The sequence below is a fragment of the Atractosteus spatula genome, chromosome 14, assembly GCF_055471065.1.
Source record: "Atractosteus spatula isolate fAtrSpa1 chromosome 14, fAtrSpa1.hap1, whole genome shotgun sequence".
NCBI classification, from domain to species: domain Eukaryota; kingdom Metazoa; phylum Chordata; class Actinopteri; order Semionotiformes; family Lepisosteidae; genus Atractosteus; species Atractosteus spatula.
This window is the reverse complement of record NC_142719.1, coordinates 13,805,170-13,822,175: the sequence shown is the minus strand read 5'-3', so window position 1 is coordinate 13,822,175 and position 17,006 is coordinate 13,805,170. Positions and strand designations below refer to the sequence as shown.

Here is a 17,006-nt window from a genome sequence, read left to right as displayed (position 1 = left end):
AGGTCTCTACTCACCCGAACCAGTTTGTATGCGTGTCCATTTAAAGATCCCCCACACTGTACCCGAGGGGCCGCCTTCTCAAGCTGACCCCACGCTGATAGCACCACACTCACACTCACACACGCCCATGCACACACACGCTCACGCACACACATTGATGCAAGCACAGACAGGAGAGGACGAGCAGAGTGGACAGACAGAGAGAGGACAGGCACAGACGTGCAGAGTGAACAGAGAGAGAGGACAGGGTTGGATGAGCAGAGTGGACGAGCAGAGTGGACAGACAGAGAGAGGACGAGGTGGACGAGCAGAGGGGACAGACAGAGAGAGGACAGGGGTGGACGAGCAGAGTGAACAGAGAGAGGACGGGGTGGACAGCAGAGTGGACAGACAGAGAGGACAGGGGTGGACGAGCAGAGTGGACAGAGAGAGAGGACAGGGGTGGACGAGCAGAGTGGACAGACAGAGAGAGGACAGGGGTGGACGAGCAGAGTGGACAGGGGTGGACGAGCAGAGTGGACAGACAGAGATGGGAAATACATGCAGAGCGCTGACAGCGAGAGAAGGCTGAGAGAAACGAGGATGGAGGGAAGAGCGAGACAGGGTACATACACTGAGGTTATTCCCGCGTGGTCTGCCTTTCCTCCGCTGGCAAGAGTCAGACACCAGGTTCACACACACGAAGTCACAGGACACGGAGAGAGACGGGAGAGAGACAGGGAGAGAGAGACAGGGGAGAGAGACAGGGGAGAGAGAGACAAGGGAGAGAGACAGGGAGAGAGAGACAGGGGAGAGAGAGACGGGAGAGAGAGAGACAAGGGAGAGAGACAGGGGAGAGAGAGACAGGGAGAGAGACAGGGAGAGAGACATGGGAGATTGAGACAGGGGAGAGAGAGACAGGGGAGACAGGGAGAGAGAGACAAGGGAGAGAGACAGGGGAGAGAGAGACACGGGAGAGAGACACGGGAGAGAGACAGGGGAGAGAGAGACAAGGGAGAGAGAGACAAGGGAGAGAGACAGGGGAGAGAGAGAGACACGGGAGAGAGAGAGACAGGGGAGAGAGAGAGACACAGGAGAGAGAGACGGGAGAGAGAGACAGGAGAGAGAGGGGGAGAGAGACGGGGAGACAGGGAGAGAGAGACAGGGAGAGATGGGGGAGAGAGACAGGGTCGAGAGAGACAGGGGAGAGACGGGAGAGGGAGACAGGAGAGAGAGACACGGGAGAGAGAAACGGGATAGAGAGACGGGAGAGAGAGACAGGGAGAGAGAGACAGGGAGAGAGAGACAGGGGGAGACAGGGAGAGAGAGACAGGGAGAGATGTGGAGAGAGACGGGGGAGAGAGACGGGGTAGAGAGAGACAGGGGAGAGACAGGGGGAGAGAGACGGGGTAGGGAGAGACGGGGGGAGAGAGACGGGGGGATGGACAGGGGGAGAAAGATAGAGGGAGAGGGATGAGAGAGGGCAGATGGTTGGAAGTGATATAGAAGGAGAGGTTAAAAGGGGCAGAGACAGGAGAAATGGGGAGGAAAGGGGGAAGGGAGGAGTAGAGGAGAAAAACAATAAAAAACAAACAAAATAGAGACAGAAGAAAGAAGGAAGAGAAGAGCAGAGAAGAGACCCCAGTTAGACACTAAGCAGCAGAGTGACAGACAGAACAGAGCTCAGAGCTACACACTTACCAGCAGCTGTGGACACAGTGAGGACAGAGGCACCTGGCCCAGGCCACAGATCACAGAGCAAGACCACACAGACTGTGGCACAGAGCACAGGGAGGAACGACACACTGAGACACAGAGCAGCACTCACACTGCACCCACAGGCACACACACACTGCACACACACACTGCACACATAAACACTCACACTGCACCCACAGGCACACACACACTGCACACATAAACACTCACACTGCACCCACAGGCACACACACTGCACCCACAGGCACACACACTGCACACATAAACACTCACACTGCACCCACAGGCACATACACAAACACACACTGCACACACACACTGCAAACACACACACTGCACAGTCACACTGCACACATAACCACTCACACTGCACCCACAGGCACACACATTGCACACATAAACACTCACACTGCACCCACAGGCACACACACACTGCACACATAAACACTCACACTGCACCCACAGGCACATACACAAACACACACTGCACACACACACTGCAAACAGACACACTGCACAGTCACACTGCACACATAACAACTCACACTGCACCCACAGGCACACACATAAACACACACAAGCACACACACGAACACACAAGCACACAAGCACACACAAACACATAAACACTCACACTGCACACACAAACACACTGCACCCACAAACACACACAAACACACGCTGCACACACAACCACACACTGCACACATAAACACACACTGCACAAATAAAGACTCATGCTGCACCCACGAACACACACAACCACACACACAAACACACTGCACACACAAACACACACTGCACACATGAACACATTGCATACACACACACTGCACAAATAAACACTCACACTGCACACACAAACACACACTGCACACATGAACACATTGCATACACAGTCACACTGCACACATAAACACTCACACTGCACACACAAACACACTGCACCCACATAAAAACTTCACATACACAGTCACACAGCACAAACAAACATACACTGCAAACACAACACATTGCACAAACACACGCTGCACACACACTCACACTGCACACTTACACTGCACCCAAAAACACACAAACACTCATGCTGCACACAACTGAATCCACTCACACTGCACACACAGTCACACTGCACACACAAAAACACACTGCACCCACGGTCACACTGCACCCACAAACACACACCGCACACATAAACACTCACACTGCATCCACAAACACACACTGCACAAACACTCACAAACACACTGCACCCACAAACACACACTGCACAAATACTCACACTGCACACACTGCACCCACAAACACACTCACACTGCACACAAAAATACTAACACTGAACCCACAAATACTCACACTGCACACGCTGCACACACTTACTAAATACACCCACAAACACTTGCACTGCATGCACAAACTCACGTGGCTCACATATACACACAAACAAAAGGTACACACACACTCTGCTTGAACACACACTCCTGCAGGCACCTTTCACTTACTTGCACATTCATTCATTCCCCTTTCTGTGCACACTCACTCCCCTGTCTGTGCACAAACTCACACACTCCCCTGTCTGTGCACACACTCACACATTCACTCATTCCCCTGTCTGTGCATGCACTCACACACTCACACTCTCCTTGTCTGTGTGCACACTCACACACTCGCTCATTCCTCTGTCTGTATGCACACTCACACACTCACTCACTCCCCTGTCTGTGCACACTCACACACTTGTAAGGTCACGTGACCTCTGCTGCGACAGGTACTAATTTCTGGGGCCGGAGCAGCCAGATGGAAACCAGGTGTGTGAGGTAAGAGCAGGACAGCTTGAAACAAAGACCTTCACCTGTGAGGAGCCAAGCTAGGGGCGCAGAGGAGCTCGGGAGGAGAGGAGGAGAGGGGGGAGAGGAGGGGAAAGAGGAGAGAGTAAAGAGGAAAAGAGAGAGAGGAGAGAGAGGAGGAGATGAGAGAGTAAAGAGGAGAAGAGAGGGAGGAGAGAGGAAAGGAGAGGGGAGAGGAGAGAAGAGGAGAGGGGAGGAAAGGAGGAGGGGAAGGAGAGGAGAGAGAGGGAAGAGAGGAGGAGAGTAAGAGAGGGGAAGAGAGAGAGGAGGAGACAGGAGGAAAGGAGAGGAGAGGCGAGGGGAGAGAGGAGGAGAGGGGTGGAGAGGAGAGAGAGGGAAAAGAGGAGGAGAGGGGAGGAGAGTAGGAGAGGGGAAGAGAGAGAGGAGGAGACAAGAGGAGAGGAGAGGGGAGGGGAGAGAGGAGGAGAGGGGAGGGGAGGAGAGGAGAGAGCTTCCACATGTTGTGTAGGTGCAGCATCCTGAGGGGCACGGTTCGAGGGGTGCACTGGCGCCCACTGGAGGGTGAGAGAGAGAGCGCGCTCGAGCGATGGCCATGGGTGAACAACAGCTATAACACACAGGCGATGAGATCCTGAGGTCGATGAGGAGGAGGAAGAGGAAGAGCTCTGCCGCAGACAGAAGGGCTATCCGGTCTGCCTTCAGCACACCCTGAGCACCTCGGGGCGACCCGACTGGGTCCCGGTAACGCGAAGGGGGGACCCTGGGGGGGGGGGAGCTGGACACAGACCGATAGGGAGAAGCTCCTGGGGCGGGACAGAGGGTCAGGGGTTCGAGGAGCGGACTTGGAGAACAAACCTGGGGTGGCCTCTGAACCCCGATACGGGGCGGCCCTCTCTCCATCTCCACTGCGCGACCCGGACCTTCTGAAGGGCAGATCGGATAGCGCGAGCCGGGGAGGAGGAGGAGGAGGAGGAGGAGGAGGGATGCGGGTGCTCACTTGGTTGTCTGCAGGAAGTCGTGGCATGGAAGCTGCCCTCCCGTGCCCTTCCACTGGGGGGCGGCGCTCAGTGTCGGAGAGCACGTCGCGCCCCATCTGCCTCATCTCTACCGACTGCAAAACACAGGGAGATCAGCGTCACCACCTCCGGGGTACACACTGACGCAGCACCCCGACACACGGGGGCGGGCTCCGGCAACGTCTCCGCTGTCGCCCCTGGACTGTGGGCTCGAGCGCTGCTGGGGGTAACCCTGTAATGGACCGGCGCCCCCTCCTGGGGGAGGTCCGGGGATGTGGCCCAGCTGGCTCTAGGCTCGGGCGCGAACTTCCGCAGGCCACCTGAACTAACGAGTAGATTCCTGCAGAGCCTTAAATCCCAGGACACCAGACGCAGAGGCGACAGAAAGTGATTTGGGGTATCTTTCAGTAGCGTGGATCAGTAGTGGGACAGCTCTCATCATAGAGAGTGTCTGTGGATCAGTACTGGGGTGTCACTGGGGACAGAGTGTCTGTGGATCTGTATTGGGGTGTCACTGGGGACAGAGTGTCTGTGGATCAGTACTGGGGTATCACTGGGGACAGAGTGTCTGTGGATCTGTATTGGGGTGTCACTGGGGACAGAGTGTCTGTGGATCAGTATTGGGGTGGCACTGGGGACAGAGTGTGTCTGTGGATCAGTACTGGGGTATCACTGGGGACAGAGTGTCTGTGGATCAGTACTGGGGTGGCACTGGGGACAGAGTGTGTCTGTGGATCAGTATCGGGGTGTCACTGGGGACAGAGTGTCTGTGAATCAGTACTGGGTGTCACTGGGGACAGAGTGTGTGTGGATCAGTACTGGGGTGGCACTGGGGACAGAGTGTCTGTGGCTCAGTACTGGGGTATCACTGGGGACGGAGTGTCTGTGGATCTGTATTGGGGTGTCACTGGGGACAGAGTGTCTGTGGATCAGTACTGGGGTGGCACTGGGGACAGAGTGTGTCTGTGGATCAGTACTGAGGTATCACTGGGGACAGAGTGTCTGTGGATCAGTACTGGGGTGGCACTGGGGACAGAGTGTGTCTGTGGATCAGTATCGGGGTGTCACTGGGGACAGAGTGTCTGTGAATCAGTACTGGGTGTCACTGGGGACAGAGTGTCTGTGGATCAGTATCGGGGTGTCACTGAAGACAGAGTGTATCTGTGGATCAGTATTGGGGTGTCACTGGGGACAGAGTGTATCTGTGGATCAGTACTGGGTGTCACTGGGGACAGAGTGTCTGTGGATCAGTATCGGGGTGTCACTGGAGACAGAGTGTGTCTGTGGATCAGTTTTGGGGTGTCACTGGGGACAGAGTGTATCTGTGGATCAGTACTGGGTGTCACTGGGGACAGAGTGTCTGTGGATCAGTATCGGGGTGTCACTGGAGACAGAGTGTGTCTGTGGATCAGTATTGGGGTGTCACTGGGGACAGAGTGTCTGTGGATCAGTATCGGGGTGTCACTGAAGACAGAGTGTATCTGTGGATCAGTATCGGGGTGTCACTGGAGACAGAGTGTGTCTGTGGATCAGTATTGGGGTGTCACTGGGGACAGAGTGTATCTGTGGATCAGTACTGGGTGTCACTGGGGACAGAGTGTCTGTGGATCAGTACTGGGGTGTCACTGGGGACAGAGTGTCTGTGGTTCAGTACTGGGGTATCACTGGGGACAGAGTGTATCTGTGGATCAGTACTGGGTGTCACTGGGGACAGAGTGTCTGTGGATCAGTACTGGGTGTCACTGGGGACAGAGTGTCTGTGGATCAGTATCGGGGTGTCACTGGGGACAGAGTGTGTCTGTGGATCAGTTTTGGGGTGTCAGTGAGGACAGAGTGTATCTGCGGATCAGTACTGGGTGTCACTGTGGACAGAGTGTCTGTGGATCAGTATTGGGGTGTCACTGGAGACAGAGTGTGTCTGTGGATCAGTTTTGGGGTGTCTTTAAGTCTGTGGTGGTGCAGATGTTATGAGCTGCAGGTAGAGCCTTGGGGGGCCTTGTTTGCAATTCTGCTTGTAGCTTGTTCTCGGGGTGCCAATGGCGCCACCCAGCTGCTGACAGCAGAGGAGCGCCCCTGTCCTGAGAGAGGGCAGCCAGGGGGCTCCGGTTTTCCGAGAGAGAGCTGCGCTGGGGGGGCTACCTCCTGGATGTGCCTGTGTCGGCGGGCATGGGGCGGGGCCGGGGGGAGCCCCAGCAGGGGCAAGGAGCGGCCATGGAGTGACATGAGCTGAGGGGACAGTGGACTGGGCCCCGACTCCGAGAGTGAGCGAGTGTGAGAGTGAGAGTGACAGACAGAGAGAGAGAGAGACAGAGTGACAGTGAGGGTGGTGTATGGATTCCCACAGGAGTGGGTGGGGAAACGGAGGGACAGGCGGCCCCTTTTCCCTGGGGGGAGGGAGCTCGGCTCTGCCGACGTCTGCCTGTGGATGGGGATGAAGCGGGGAACCAGACAGATGGAGGCAAGCGATTCGCGGCAGGCCTGAGCGCCCCTCAGCAGAGCCCTGTCCCCCTCCCCAGGAGAGGATTAGCGGAAGGTCTGTGTGAGTGTTTTTACAGCTCCCTCGGCCCTCTGAGCGGACACGTGTCTCTACCTGCGGGTTGTGCCGGCTGTTGTGCATGTCATCGGGATGAGGCCTCTCCGGGCTCCAGCTTCCTGCCTTCTGGAACATCTCTTGCGCCCTGGCTGTCACCCACGACTGGCTCTCCGTCATCCCCCCTTGCTGGGGGCTGTGGACCAAGGGGTTGGGGGAAAGAGAAGGGGGTTAGACAGAGCCTGCGCTGTCCTGCAGGGTGGCGCCGCTCTCCACTGCTCCCCAGTGGCACTTGTCCTGAACCTGGGCCCTGTTTTTAAACTTGCGCGGCACACGCAGGCTCACACGCAAATACACGTCTGCACTCCACAGAATAGACTGCAAAGCGGTTCCTTTTTGTTCACCCATTCCTGTTGTCCAGAGGCCGAGTGAGAAGACGGTAGGTTCAGGCAAGATGGCGACTCCTGTCTGAACTACATTTCCCACAAAGCTCTGGAAGGACCCGCCTTCCTTCGTCACATGATTTCAAAGCAGGAAGTGGGGGTTTGCAGGGTCTGGTCCGTTTCGAGAAAGGGGTTTGTCTGGCTGCGGTGCAGGTGAGCAGCATGGCTGATCAGCTATTGACAGAGGAGACTGTTCGTGACGAGCGCGTCTGTCGTCGTACCCTGCAGCCCCATTCTGGGGCTGACACCAAAGCTGTTTTTGGAAGGAGCTGGGGGGGGGGGGGGGGGTGTGTTAAGGCCCCTTTAGCTTTCCAAAGCCACACCAGCTATGAAGCTGAAACACCGGGGTGTGTGTGTGTGAACCCCCAAACTCGAACCCCTCTCAAGTCTGTCTGGGGGAGCTTCAAAGCGCAGCAGGCAGCTTGCCCTGAGCACCGCGCCTCCGGGGAGCGGGATCCCAGCGGGAGCAGCTCCCCGCCTGCCGCGCTCAGGGGTGGGGGGGGGGGCAGGAATCTCCCGGGAGCTGTACTGTTGTACAGCTTCATGCCAAGAAGGAGGCTGCAGTCTCAGGCAGCCCTTCCTCTGGTTTATAGTCTACGGTCACGCCCTGACAGCTCCGCCAAGCTGGCCTTCCCACCGCCAGCACCAGCACTGACACCCTGGGCATCCGCGCCCTTCTTTCATTCCCTGGAAAAAAGCTGCTGCGGCAGAAAAACGGACAGGAGCACCCCGACCCTCGGCCTGCGGGGAGATCGGAACCTGGGGACCCGGGCACCCGGGCACCCGGGACACAGACGGGAGAAGGCTACTTACAGGTTGCCGGAGGGGTCCTGCTGTGGTTCTGGCAGACTGTTGACTCCCTGCCCAGCGTCCTGGGGTGGGGAAGGGGGCTCCATGCGCTGAAACATTAATGGCGTTCGATTCTGTGTGAGATACAACATGGCCTACAGCTGGTATCAGACAGACTTATGGGAAATGGAGTCACAACATCCAGAGTGCAAACGGGGGCTCCGCCAGCTGCGGGGCGACAGCGGGGCCGGCCGGGAGGCACTGTGGGAACTGGGGGTCCTGTTGTGTGCGCAGGTCCGCATGCAGTCCTCGCGGCCGCGCCGTCTGGAGTCCGGGAGGGGGTCCCCGCTGCCCCCCGAGCAGTGCACGGACAGGAGTAACCAGTTGGGTGCTGGGGTGAGGGCAGCAGTGTGGCGGGTCTGGATTCACGCTTCACTCTGGGTTTGGGAATGTGGGGATCCGTGGAGGAGGAGGTGGAGGGGGGGGACACCTGCATCTGGGATACTAGCGTTCCACCTAGCCACCTACACACCCTGGCCCGAAACAGCTCCTACCACACTGCTGGGCTGGCCCGGATCTTCAGCCGGGAGCCATTCCTGGAGCAGGGCAGGACAGGATCACAGGCCTGTGCCAGGCAGAGCTGCGACCACAGTGGGCCAGAACTGAGCCTGCAGCGACCCGCCCTTGCAGAAATATCAGGGAGACCAGACCCTGGCGCAATTACCAGTCCTGCTGTGCTGAGCCGCAGGTGGTGCGGCCCCCCCCTCCTGAGCCTGGCAGCCCCCCTGGAGGAATCAGGACCTGCCACTGCACCCCCCTTCACCCCACTGTGCCAAAATTGTGCCCCGCCAGGGCAAACCCAAGCACACCTGCTGACCCAGACCTCTAGCAGCAAAGTGGTTAAACCAGGAGAGGAAAAATCAAAGAATCTGGGACACGCCGGGAAGAGCCGGGAAAGGGCAGCACTGCCCCCTACTGGACAGGCTGAGCGATGGAAGGAGAGCTGCACAGTCCTGGAGGGGGGAGGCGCAGCATGGAGTGACCCCACTCTTAGCCAATCCCCGTGCCGTCACGGAGCCCCTCGTGTCCTGCCCGATCCTGATCCGTGACCCGTTCTGGGATGCCTCTGCATCTGCAAAATCGGCGTCCTGTCTTCTCGCTCATCTTCTCTCTACTTCCTGTTCGGCTGCAGCTCACAGCAGGACAGGAAAGACTTGCCCTGCGTATCCCAGCGGCCCTCTGAGGGACAGGTGAGACGGGTGGGGGCAGAGACAGAGGGGGGGGAGGAACAGGTAGAGACCAGAGCCTCTGGAGGTGGGCTCCCAGGCTGAGGTCAGAGGTCAGAGGTCAGAGGCCATTGGTCAGAGCCCGGCTGTGAGGGAGCAGCAGGGCTGAGTCTGCGTTGTCCATACTCCTGCTGCACTGTGGTCTGAGACAGTCCAGCTGTTGGTCTGCGTCCTGACCCCACAGGAGCAGAGAGCAGGAGTCTAGCGTCCAGGGCTCGTGTCCCACAGCACTGCAGAGGCCCAGGGTTCGAGCTGCCCACCCTGGCACTCAGGTCCTTCGCTTCACAAACCTCTGTGATTAATGAGCAGAGACGCTTCATTCATTCTCAGGGCCTCTGCTCACCGTGACACCCTGGAGAACACAGCTTTCCCCAGACCCGGCTGGGAACTGCTGTGTGCTGGGACCTCATTCTAATTCTGTCTGTCTGTCTGTCTCTGCTGGGACTCACGCTAATCCTTTCCGTCTGTCTGTCTATGTGTGTGTTTCTGTTTGTCTATCTGTGTGTGTTTCTGTCTGTCTGTGTGCGTTTCTGTCTGCCTGTGCGTCAGGTCGTCGCCCAGCTCTGCTCTGTCTGTCTGTGTGTGTTTCTGTCTGTCTGTGTGTCTGTCTGTCTGTCTGTCTGTCTGTCTGTCTGTCTGTCTGTGTGTCTGTGTGTGTTTCTGTCTGTCTGTCTGTCTGTCTGTGTGTGTTTCTGTCTGTGTCTGTGTGTCTGTGTGTCTGTGTGTGTTTGTGTCTGTGTGTCTGTGTGTCTGTGTGTGTTTTTGTCTGTCTGTGTGCAGGTCGTCACCCAGCTCTGCTCTGTCTGTCTTCACTGGAGCATGGCCCCACTAGCCTGTCTCTCTCCTTCTCTGGGGGTCTACAGACACACATTGCCTTGGTTTTACTAGTCAACACTGAGCTCTGTTACAGACAGTAGCCCTGTGTTTGTGTCTTTTTCAAGATTCCAGCAGCCCTGGTCGATGACATTGTAGATGAACAGTCTAACAGCGGCACAGTGGCACTGCAGGCCACCATATTCTCCCCCTGCTTCTCCCCAGCCCAGAAAAACAACAGCAGCAAGAGGACACGTTCATCCCATTTCACTTCCTGGCAGCCTTTCCAGGATCCGGCACTGAGGAGACGTGCAGATCCCGCAGTTCACAGCAGGGGGTGCTGTGCTCCAGTGGTCCCCGTAGTGACCAGTCCAGGTTGCTCGCCAGTGTGACTGATTCAGTTCATTCCAGTAATTCAGCCAGCTGGAACACAGCAGTCCTATGACCTGTGGTCCGGTAGATCCACCAGAGCCGTCTCAGCTGCTGGCAGACTGACCCAGGAAAACCGGTCATTTCAGTGGAACTGGACTGTGGTGTCTGGCCGGCTGGCTAGCGCCTGGCTGTTTCGACATGGCGGCTGACTGGAGTATGTGAAGGCAGAATGGAGGTAGGAGCTGGTGCGCGTGACTGTGGTGGGTGTGTTAGTCTGATGGTGGCGGGTGACTTCAGGGACAGGAATGCAACTCTTCCAGCATGAAGTTCAGGAGAGAAAGAGAAGGGGAAGAGAGGAGGGAGGGAGAGAGGGGACTCCTGCAGAGCATTCAGGTGCTCCTCGATGGAAAGCTGCAGTCAGACTTGGGAGAGGGGGTGTAGCTAGTACGACCCTTGACCCGATACAGGACCCACAGGGAAGATCGAGCAGGGGGCCTAGCATTCTGTTTCGGGGATTGATCTCCAGCCTGTCCAATGGCCTGCATAGCCTCTATTTCATCAGGGCAGGTCAGGCTGGTCATGTGCAGAAGTGTCATGAAGGAACAAAGGTATGAAATCCTGAATCAAAGAGCCACAGGTACAGGTCAAAGTGTGATGTCACTCTAGATTGAAGTGTGATGTCACTCTGGCTCAAAGTTTGATGTCACTCTGGGTCAAGGTGTGATCTCACTGTGGTTCAATGTGTGATGTCACACTGGATTGAAGTGTGATGTCACTCTGGGTTGAAGTGTGTAGTCACTGTGGTTCAATGTGTGATGTCACTCTGGGTCAAAGCATGATCTCACTGTGGTTCAATGTGTGATATCACACTGGATTGAAGCGTGATGTCACTCTGGGTTGAAGTGTGGTGTCACTCTGGCTCAAAGTGTGATGTCATACATCACAACTTCCCTGTCCTCTGCCTCCCCACCCACCTACACCCCTGCTGCACAAAGACACACCCTTCCTCCAGAGGACTGGAGGTCATGAACAGAGACTCAGCCAGTGTTGCAGACAGTTTTGTGTGGAGTGTTGCTTTAAAACAGACGGCCTTGGTCTGGCGCCTGGGACTGCGGACCCAGACAGAGCCTCCCTCTCGGCTCCCTCCCCATCCCAAATCTGGGAGGCTGCCTCTTGAACAGGATGAATGGAGACGGGGGAATATTAGTGCTGAAGTGGGGGTTACCCTAGAGATGCTGCTAAGGCCAAGGGGGACCAAAACAGGGGTGAAAGGAGCCGTTTTTAACCCCGTCGGGCGGGGGAGTGGATCGGAGCTCTGCCTGGGTCACGCGGTCCTGCGGGCTGCCTCTCACGACGCTGCCCCAGAACGGAACGGACCCCACCAGTGGGGGGCGGGGGTCTCGGGGACACACCGACGTTACAGCAGAGGGGTAAGTGCAGCGCAGGAAGACTCGTGTTGCCACAGGGGGCACCAGGAACCCAAAAGGAAGAAGAAGGCTCAGCACCTCAGATCTGGTTCTGACTCGATTCTATTTTACTTCACTTGAACGTTTCAAATCAAAGGTTTACAATCCGTCAGGCTACATATGTACAGGTTCTCAGTGGGCGGCACAGGGCGACAGGAGCCCCAGAGGGAGGCGGGCAGGAGGGAGGAGGGCTACAGTCCGGGACACAGTCATGGCAGGAGAGGGGGGAGGAATGAGGGCTGGACATCAGGGAGCTGGAAATGGAAGCACAGCAGGTTCAGAGGTGCCTGGGAGAGCTGTAACAAAGAGACGGCCCCTGGCCCTGGGTTCGACTTCCTGGCCCTGGAGCGGCTGCCACGGTTCCTCCATCTCAGCGTTGCGCTGCTCTGGAGTTAAGATCAGGGTGAGGCTTCGCCCCAGTGATCCCACCTCCGCCCCCTAACTTGCTCGTCACCCCCCGTACCCCAATTCCTAAGTTCCTCTGACCTTGATCCTGACTCCCAGGACTGGGCGTGACCCTGAACCCCTAATCCTACAGGTCACCTCAGTCCTTATTCTAATCCAGTCCCTCACCCCCGAACTGCGCCCCTCTGAGTCAGGGAGCTTGGGCTGATCCTCGGGTTGCGTGCGGGGGGCAAGGCCTGGCCGGAGTTCAGGAGCCAGGGGGCGGATGAAGCCAGGAAGCCTGCTGATCCGAGGAGAGACTGGGAATGCCGACAGGCCAAACCACGGCCATCTCTTCTCCGGGGTGACAGCAGGGGGCGCTGGTCCCCCGCGGTGCCGCTTCCTCCCGCTGTGATGGACAGCTGTCCTACCAGCTGGGGAAAACTCCGGGATTAACAGGCTCGCACGGATCAGGGAGTTCTGTCGGCAAATTTCTGGGAGAGCTGGGGTGAACTCTGCTGCAAGTGGGGTGAGCGTTTGGACTTCGGAGGGCCCGCTGGACGATTCGGCTGGGAGCTGGCCGGGGCAGGGGGATTCCGCTGGGACTGGGGCGGGGAATTCTGTGCCGGAAGGGGGATGGATTGTGCTGGGATCAGGCGCAACCCTCTGGGGACTGGGATGTGCTGGGAGAATCCGCTGGGATCTGGAGGGCGGGGAGTGGTCCTCTTTGTTACAGCTCTGACAGCAGGAGGAGTATTTGCTGAATGCAGTTAGCTTGTTCTGCGGCTGCGCGAGTGATCGTTGCTACGGCAGTACCTGCTCCTCCCGGAGAGCCTGCAGCTTTTTGGCCTTGCTCTGCCGGTAGTACTCCATGATCATCATGGCCGCGTAGATCTTCCCCACAGTCAGGTCCGTCGCTGCCAGGAGGAGAGACAAGTTACCCTGGACGATGACAGGGGGCGAGATGGGCCCTGGAGCAGGAGATGGGGCTGGCCGCAGCCATGTGGGCAGTGAGCAGTGAGATGTGGGCAGTGAGATGTGGGCAGTGGGCAGTGGGCAGTGAGATGTGGGCAGTGGTCAGTGGGCAGTGAGATGTGAGCAGTGAGATGTGGGCAGTGGGCAGTGAGATGTGGGCAGTGGGCAGTGGGCAGTGGGCAGTGAGATGTGGTCAGAGGGCAGTGGGCAGTGGGCAGTGGGCAGTGAGCAGTGAGATGTGGGCAGTGGTCAGTGGGCAGTGGACAGTGACCAGTGAGATGTGAGCAGTGAGATGTGGGCAGTGGGCAGTGGGCAGTGAGATGTGGTCAGAGGGCAGTGGGCAGTGGGCAGTGAGATGTGGGCAGTGGTCAGTGGGCAGTGGACAGTGACCAGTGAGATGTGAGCAGTGAGATGTGGGCAGTGGGCAGTGACCAGTGAGATGTGAGCAGTGAGATGTGGTCAGAGGGCAGTGGGCAGTGAGCAGTGAGATGTGGGTAGTGGTCAGTGGGCAGTGAGATGTGGGCAGTGGGCAGTGGGCAGTGGGCAGTGAGCAGTGAGATGTGGGCAGTGGTCAGTGGGCAGTGAGATGTGGGCAGTGGGCAGTGGGCAGTGAGATGTGGTCAGAGGGCAGTGGGCAGTGAGATGTGGGCAGTGGTCAGTGGGCAGTGAGATGTGGTCAGAGGGCAGTGGGATGTGAGATGTGGGCAGTGGGCAGTGGGCAGTGAGCAGTGGGCAGTGGGCAGTGACCAGTGAGATGTGAGCAGTGAGATGTGGGCAGTGGGCAGTGGGCAGTGAGATGTGGTCAGAGGGCAGTGGGCAGTGGGCAGTGAGATGTGAGCAGTGAGATGTGGGCAGTGGGCAGTGGGCAGTGAGATGTGGTCAGAGGGCAGTGGGCAGTGGGCAGTGGGCAGTGAGATGTGGGCAGTGGGCAGTGAGCAGTGAGATGTGGGCAGTGGGCAGTGGGCAGTGAGATGTGGGCAGTGGTCAGTGGTCAGTGAGCAGTGAGCAGTGAGATGTGGGCAGTGGGCAGTGAGCGGTGAGCAGCAGAAACTGCTCTTTCTAACGAAGGGTGATACAGTGTCCTGGGAACTTACACTTGTGAGGAGTGACAAGCAGATCCAGGGTCTTCTGTGACAGGTTGGGCCAGATGGCTGACATCTCCTTTCTGAGCTCTGCATCCATCTGGTGCTTGTCTGCACCTCCTGGGAACAAGACACACATAAAACACACATAAACACACACAGACACACAAACTCACATCCATAATCACAGATACACACACAGACATACACAGCATAACAAAAATGGACACAGGCAGACACACAAACACACACCGATGCACACAGCATGACACCCAGACACAGATACATCCAGAGACAGGCGAACCCAGACAGACACAGACGGACCCAGGCGGACACAGGTGGACAGGGAATCACACTGAGCGATTTAAACAAACTGCAGCTGTTTCTCTGTCCAGAAACACAGGGTCCGTGTGCTCTTCCACTGAGCCAGGCTCGAACCCGGGGCTCGCCTGGGCGCCCTGCTCGCGCCCCTCACCCTCCCCAGGCCCGGAGAGGCCCCGGCTCCCGTACCCTTGGCGATCTTGATGTCCAGCGCCGTGCGGATTAAGGCCATGAGGGTGGAGTTGAAGTGCACCGTGTTGTCGTCGGCGACGGGCAGGTCCATGCGCAGCAGCCGCTGTGGGGAGCACAGCAGAGCAGGTGAGAGAGGGGCGTGTCCGGGGCGGGGCTGCACGTCCGGAACCTCCGGGGGGGGGGGGTTGTGGGGGGGTGGGGAGGGGGAGGGGCGCTCTGTAGGACACCAGCCTGCTCTGCTGACTCGAGACTCTGCCCGGATTCTCCAACATGCCAACGTGGAAATATCCCTGTCGGGCATGGAGATCCCGCAGTTCACCAGGCCTCGCCTGGGCAAAGATCAGTCCACAAGCGCCCAGCGGGGGCGACAGGCGCAGGGGCAGTGAACACCAACCTGTTTGGCAACCGATAATGTCACACGTGTCTGTTTTGATTGCGGTGCTTTTCCGACGTGCTTGCTTTTCAATTTGGAATTGGTGCACGTGTCCCCCCCGTGCACAGTTGTGCACGGCCACCGTGCTTCCCCATGCTCCACTGGTGGGTGGAGACGAACCTCACAGACTCGCAGTGCTGAGGCCGTAGCTACAGAGCGCCCCCTGGTGGAGGTCCGCTGGTCTCACAGAATTCAGCTTGACCACAGCGATCACTTCGACCCGCCGATAAGTAAGCAAACAGGCCCAGTGACGGGGGTGGGGGGGGGGAGCCACTGCGTTTGTTTCCTTAGTTATCGGACGGCTGCTCCTGGGAAGGGCCGAGCATTCGCGAGCCGCGGAGGGCCGAGCTCGCTGGGCACACAAGCGCCATCGCCATTGCCGCTGGACAGGACACCCCAGCCGTGCAGACACACCCGTGCACAGTCACATGCAGCATGCAGAGCCAAGCAGCACGCGTCACAGGACGAGCAGCCGTGCAGCGGACGCCGCGGTATTCCCGGTGTCGATGCGCTGTCCCGTCGCCGAGACTCCTAGCTGTGCTATAGACGTGTCTCTCAGTGCAGTGGTGCAAGTCTACAGGCTACGCTACAGGCACGGGGCCGTGGGGTGGCGACAGGGGGGTAACTATCAAACACAGAGAGAGAGACGGCATGGCGGGGGCTCGGGGTGCAGGACAGGGGGTGTCTGACGTTGTTAGAGGGGTTTCGAAGAAAAAGAGCAAAAGATTGAGAGGATAGTGGAGTCAGTGTGCAAGAGAACCACTGTCCCAGATAGAGATACAGGGTGTGAGGATACAGGGGTCACTGTCCCAGACAGAGATACAGGGTGTGAGGATACAGGAGTCATTGTCCCAGATAGAGATACAGGGTGTGAGGATACAGGGGTCACTGTCCCAGACAGAGATACAGGGTGTGAGGATACAGTGGTCACTGTCCCAGATAGAGATACAGGGTGTGAGGATACAGGGGTCACTGTCCCAGACAGAGATACAGGGTGTGAGGATACAGTGGTCACTGTCCCAGATAGAGATACAGGGTGTGAGGATACAGGGGTCACTGTCCCAGACAGAGATACAGGGTGTGAGGATACAGGGGTCACTGTCCCAGATAGAGATACAGGGTGTGAGGATACAGGGGTCACTGTCCCAGAGAGAGATACAGGGTGTGAGGATACAGGGGTCACTGTCCCAGATAGAGATACAGGGTGTGAGGATACAGTGGTCACTGTCCCAGATAGAGATACAGGGTGTGAGGATACAGGGGTCACTGTCCCAGACAGAGATACAGGGTGTGAGGATACAGGGGTCACTGTCCCAGATAGAGATACAGGGTGTGAGGATACAGGGGTCACTGTCCCAGACAGAGATACAGGGTGTGAGGATACAGGAGTCATTGTCC

General features: G+C 57.6%; 1 protein-coding gene across 1 annotated transcript in view; it reads right to left on the bottom strand.

Annotated features, from left to right (window-relative positions):
* The window catches only part of LOC148820695 (voltage-dependent P/Q-type calcium channel subunit alpha-1A-like), a 115,805-nt gene that overhangs the window by 4,174 nt on the left and 94,625 nt on the right, over positions 1-17,006 (bottom strand). Inside the window, exons 39-44 of the mRNA XM_088932164.1 lie at positions 15,173-15,278; positions 14,675-14,782; positions 13,422-13,522; positions 8,309-8,418; positions 7,113-7,248; positions 4,504-4,617 (exon numbers count right to left, since the gene is read on the bottom strand). Of these exons, the coding sequence (XP_088788290.1) occupies positions 4,504-4,617; positions 7,113-7,248; positions 8,309-8,418; positions 13,422-13,522; positions 14,675-14,782; positions 15,173-15,278 (675 nt within the window). The remainder of the gene's footprint in view (positions 1-4,503; positions 4,618-7,112; positions 7,249-8,308; positions 8,419-13,421; positions 13,523-14,674; positions 14,783-15,172; positions 15,279-17,006) is intronic.